At 36.4% G+C, this 6,157-nt stretch overlaps 1 protein-coding gene across 1 annotated transcript; it reads right to left on the bottom strand.

Moving 5' to 3' along the window:
* Window positions 1-1,021: 1,021 nt before the first annotated feature.
* On the bottom strand, window positions 1,022-4,603 carry LOC125821593 (receptor-like protein kinase FERONIA). Its single transcript, XM_049501011.1, has one exon. The coding sequence runs from the start codon at window positions 4,580-4,582 to the stop codon at window positions 1,103-1,105; it is 3,480 nt and encodes a 1,159-aa protein (XP_049356968.1). The 5' UTR covers window positions 4,583-4,603; the 3' UTR covers window positions 1,022-1,102.
* Between the last annotated feature and the right edge of the window lie 1,554 nt (window positions 4,604-6,157).

The following is a 6,157-nucleotide window of genomic DNA, read 5'->3' as shown; positions in this document are numbered from 1 at the left end:
CCCAGATCTCGCTCGCTCACTCGCCTCTCTCACTTTATACAATTGATCTTTTTGTATATGTATACCAAAGCAGATTATACAACTGTTTTTTTGTATATGTATAGCGAATTATACATATATATGTTTGCTATGGAGCGCAATTATGAAAACTTTGCTATAACATACAAATATGAATTTTGTGTTTGCTATATTTGAAAGTTGCTCTTCTAAATATTATTTTTAACATAAAAATTTGACCCATAAATTTATATTTTACAAAAAGAGACTCATTCTCAATGTGAAAAGATTGTTGTACCATGTGGTAGAATTTTATCAAAGAGTTTTTAGTTACTATTATATTGATTTATTCGACCAGTGAATTTTTGTAAAATTATGTGTATTTGAAAAATCATAATAACATGTAATTGCAAATATTTATTTATAAAAGCAATAAGAAAGTATGTGATATATTAATCCGTCGCCTTAGTATATTTAGATAACTTATTTATAAACTATAATTTGCTAATTTGATAAATTTGTACAACAAAATGGCAAAGTTTTGATAATTTAACAAGTTATGAAATTATCATGTTTATGCTTTAAGAATTCAAATGAAATCATGTACAAAGGAAACCTAAAGTTAGTGGTTGTTTCATATGGTGGAATACTTGGAGAAGATGGTCATAGCATACGCACGTAGAAGCGAATTCATTGCCGGGATATCAAAAACATTGATAGTCTCAGCCAATAAACATACGAGGCAATGTGGGACTATGAAGCTCAAAGCAAGAAGCTTGTCTAGCTACCTGGTACCTATCCTGCTTTGTATAATCCTGCTTTTCTGGGAAGAATCTATCTCATGTGAATGAAACGACCGCGTAATTTGCTGTAAATCATCATAACAATAACTAATTGGTTCTACCTAAACTATTGCTTTAGCTAGTTGGATGCACTTGTTGTTATGCACCTTCTCAGTCTTTATATATGTATTTTCTGATATCAACATCCCCCACCCGCACAACAACACCCCTGACCTTAAGAGTGAAATGAGAAAAACATGCATTATTTTCAATTGGTACAGCACAAAATCTGAAAGACATTATTAGTACTAAAACAACAGTTCCTATGTAATATTAGCTGCCTCTTGCAGCTTGAGTGCTTCCTTGAGACTTGTGATTATATCATTCATTGATGGACGTTTGTTGCCCTCATCGTGCAGGCAGTTAATTGCAGTATCTACAAACAGCTCAAAGCAGTCAGGTGATATTCTTCCAACCAAGCATGGGTGAATCGAATGGGACGTCACAGTCATAAAACATGTTTTAATCCATTTGGCTAGACTGACCTGTCCCTGATTCAGCCAATGTTTCAATGCTTCATTGGCACATAGCATCTCAAATAACACCAAGCCAAATGAGTATGCGTATGATTTTTCTGTCACACTTTTATCTCGTAAGTAGTCTGAATCCAAATATCCCCCTTCATGAATTACCCCCGCTGTATTGATCCCTTTTGTTTTTGACCAGCTAACTTCTGAAACTTTGGCTACCAAATTCTCATCCAAAAAAATATAGGAGGAGTTGAAAATGCAATGGAGAACTGTTATCTTCAGTATGGACCGAAGATAGTTCAAACCCTCTGCAGCACCAATGCAGATCTCAAGCCTCTTCTTCCATGAGAGAGGATTCCTATCAGGGTCACGGAGATAATCATGTAGGGTCCCTCTAGCTGCATAATCATACACAAGGATCATCTCTGTAACATTTCTGCAAAACCCAATCAGTGACACCATGTTGATGTGGCTAGGCAAGGGACTCATTTCTCTTTTAGCTTGCAACTCACTAACCATGTGAAGTCTTGACTCTGCAGTGTGTGAACGTCTGATGGCAACACGTCGACCATTTATGAAGCCAACGTATGCATTGTCCGATCCTAGAAAACCTATTTTCAGGCTCTCATTGAAATCTTTTGTAGCCTTTAGCATCTCATTGAGGGGGAAGTGGTAAAGTACTTGTGGCGGTGTTGGTAAAGCTATTGGCTTTGGTGGTGTTTTTGGAAAAAGACCAAAAAAATCCCACCATCTCCGTGAAATGACACTCCTTTTTGCTATATCAATGCCATTACAACCCTCTTTGATGGATGCCCTTTCTGCTTCAGCCTTTGACAGAGATGTTGATGTGTCATCAAATGAAATGATGCCTTCACCTGCACTCTGCTGAAATACTAATGCTAATTCCAGACTTTTCACCACTTTAGACATTGGAGGCCGTTCACATGGATTATCATCCAAGCATTTTTCTGCAATTCCTACGAACACCTTCAAACAAGTTGCTGAGATAGGCCCTGCCAGATTCAGGTCAATAAGCTTATTAACTTCTCCTTCCCTGATGCATTGCTTGGCCCATGCTACAAGTCCATGCTGCTCCTCAGGCAGGCCCATATCGACTGCAGGTCTTCCTGAGAGCAATTCAAATAGTACTACTCCAAAAGCATACACATCAGCTTTCCATGTCAATCTATTAGTCTGGAAGTACTCAGGATCGAGGTACCCAATTGTGCCTTTGACTTGTGTACTAACATGAGTAGCTGATTCATTTCCAGGCCCCATTTTGGACAACCCAAAATCTGAAATCTTACTTTCCCAGTTTTCATCCAGCAGAATGTTTGAGCTTTTGATATCACGATGTATCACCCTATTTTGAGATGTATGAAGGAAATCCAGTCCACGTGCAGCACCTATAGCAATCTTGAGTCTCCGTTCCCAAGAGAGAGATGAGCTATTTCTGTCCATTTTGTAGAGGTTGTCAGCAAGTGATCCCCGAGGCATATAATCATAAACTAATAACATCTCATGACCTTCAGTGCAGTAACCAATTAGGGAGAGAAGGTTCTCATGGCGGTGCGTAGATAACATATTGATTTCCATCCAAAACTCTTTCTCCCCCTGGCTAGATCCTCGTTTCAATCGCTTAACTGCTACAGTGGTTTTTCCACCATCAATATCTCCTTTATATACTGGGCCATATCCACCGCTACCAATGACAAGCTGAGGATCAAAATTGTTCGTTGATCTTTCCATCTCATCCAATGAGAATTGACGACACTGATGCTCTCCTGAAGATATTCTATTGTTCGTCTTTCCAGAGTTCATCTCTGAAATACACCTAATGTAATAAACAGCAACATTGACCAAAGTGACCATAAATGTCAGTACAGTTGCAATTTGATTCTTTGTATAGAACAGCACAGATTCCTCTGATTTTTCTGGTGTTGAACTAGTAGCAGGATGCACAGGGCTCACACTACCAAGATTGTTGTCAGGATTGCTTATCTTGAAGACTTCTATCCCATTTAAGATGGCATTAGCATGTTTACTGATTGAAGGAAACTTTGGCTGCAAAACTATAGTAAGGTTACGCTTCCCTTCCCTTCTATCACCCTCCATAATGGCAACATAGTCCCTGTATACAGAAATTCCATTCCCCCCACTCCATTTGATCACATTAGCATCATCTTCAGCATTCTGATTGTTTATAACAATAGTGAAATTCCTTTGGCCCTCATATGTGATCATAGGTTCAATTTCACAAAAGTGAAGCCTAACAAGGTATCTGAATCCCAAATCAAGTGGAATGTTCCATGTGAGATTACAGAAATTCAAATGGCAGTGCGCACCCACTGACCTGGCCGCCAGGTAAACTTCTTTTGGTGCAACGTGAGTTGCTGAGGATGCATATCTGATATCAATGGCTCTGTTGATCGAAAAGGCTCCTACTTGAATCAGGTAATTAGTGTCATCTTCCCATTCCCGGAACATGGTTGCATCTTCCAAGGATGAAATAGAGTTTCCGCCAACATTTATTCGCTGAATTGTCTCCAGTGCTGTGCTGTTGTCAATGTAGAATCTGTAATTTCGTCGAACAACAGGGACTCCCTGATCGCCATCAGGTGTGAAATACAGACCAGTGGGCATGGAAACAATCTCGATTGCATTAACAAAAGCATAAGTGTCTTCTGAAAAGCTTGATTTTCGAGATGGTATGAATGTTATGCTTAATGTTTCACTTTCTTGTACATTGATGCAAAATTCCTTTTTGAAATAGTTCATACCTGCAGCAAGGGTAGGTATGAAGTCACTGAGCAGGGTATGCTGATCAGTTTTGACAGTAAAAATGGCTTTGGACTTGTAGAAACCATTGTATAAAGCTGGTTTGAAGTGCAGGCGTATGAGCTTGTGTCCCGGTTTCACTGAAAATTTGTAGGTAAACTGATGGCGAGACGATCGAGCAGAGTTATAAGGAACTGGATCGGACAAGGCAGCTTGGTGAGGTGCTCTTGAATTAATAGATTTTCCAGTTAAGTGTAGAAATGAGGAAGTGAAAGTTGAATCTCCAATCCATAATCGTCCATCTGGTGCAGGGTAATTGCCAGAGGCACCACATGATATGGCAACGTTTTCATGAATGTTAGTTGCAGTAGATATGATGATTGTTTGAATACACAATAAGAGAATGAATAACTGAGAGAGAAACATGTTCAATTGATTGTTAGAATTACAAGTGCGATAAACAAACATTTTGAAGCGGAATAGTCTGTCAACCATCAAAGAAATTGCAGCGAAACTGGACAATAAAAGCCCAATAATACTGAGTCTTGGAGTAGGCCAATGTGCAGTTATTATTGGAGTTTCGAGTCAAAAGAGCAAAAAAATAATGAATTTAATTTTCAAAAGAGCAACAAAATATAAGTTTGAAATCAAAAGAGTAACACTAAGACGGGAGAGGAAATGTGCAGTCTTGACTTGTGAAGTCTTGGAGTAGGCCAATGTGCAATTATTGCCACGTTGTATTGTAGTCTTAAAGAAAAGTCAAAGAAGCTCTATAGTCATCATTTCCTTTTCTAATTAATAATACATATCTTTCTACTGTCAAAAAAAATGTGAACGTTACTGTGAATAGACTATAGTGTCCTATTAAATTTGACGTGACATTATTTACCCACTATAATAGTGTTTAGTCGAACCCCAAAAATATCAAATTTTATATCAAAACAAGATTTGGTGTTGGTTGGATTCGAGATGGTCTAACATCAAATTTTACACTAAAATAGTGTCAACATCATTTTAGTGTAATTCAACTCTAATTCACTACATTAAATTTTACACTTAAAAAACATTATTTTCTTTATATTCTTCTTCCTCTTCAATATTATATCATTGTTTTTATTTCATTTATATTTTAAAAATATTATATAATACAAATAACAATTAAATAGTGAAAAAGTTATTTAGTGTTGATGAATAGTATTACATCAAATTTGATGTAGCACTATTCACACACTAAAATAGTGTTTGATTGGGGCCCCTAAACACTAAATTTTACATCAAAATAGAATTTGATGTAAAAAATAATATTGGATTGGAGATGGTGATAGTGCCATATTTATCTTAGTGACACATGGCTCGAAAATATCTGCCTTCTCACCAGTGGCATAGCTATTCTTATGTCAGGTGTCCAATCCTTCGTAGTAAAATTATACCATATATACAAGTAAAATGATAAACAAAATGACTAAATAACTTATTTTGGGCACTCTTGAAATAACAATATGATGTAGGCTTTTAGACACCTTAAAAGAATAAAGACCCACAAAGTTAAAATGTTCGTTTGTTTGAATCTTACTAATAACAATTTTTTTTTCACTTTCTAAAAAGAACAAATTCACTTGAGCTTTTAAATACTCTTCATGAAATTTCTAGCTCCACGACTACTTCTCATCACTAACATAAAAAATACAAGTTGGACAAATAGAAAACATTGGCTGAAATAGTCTAACCGCCAAGGTTGACTATCTTTATGTTAGTGACTCTGCTCATCTTTCCTTGCATTATTTTGGAGTCACGCAGTTGAAAAGTAAAGGCACAAAGAGACTCCCAACCCCACACACACCCGCACCGACACCGACATCCGAACATGGATAACACTCTCTTGATTTCTATTTATATGTCATTATTTTCAATTTTACATTTCTTAAGAAATTATCTAAGTTTAACATTGTATCCTTATTTAGTGTTACCTTGAAGTCATGTTTTCAATAAATGAATATAAATTAATTTATTTTATTAATTAAATTAACCAATAAACATAAATTAATCATTTAATTTTCTTATGTTGGTCAA

Source organism: Solanum verrucosum, unplaced genomic scaffold (genome assembly GCF_900185275.1).
Source record: "Solanum verrucosum unplaced genomic scaffold, falcon-dt-bn FXZP01000126.1, whole genome shotgun sequence".
Classification (NCBI taxonomy): Eukaryota; Viridiplantae; Streptophyta; class Magnoliopsida; order Solanales; family Solanaceae; genus Solanum; species Solanum verrucosum.
This window is presented reverse-complemented; position numbering and strand designations above follow the sequence as displayed.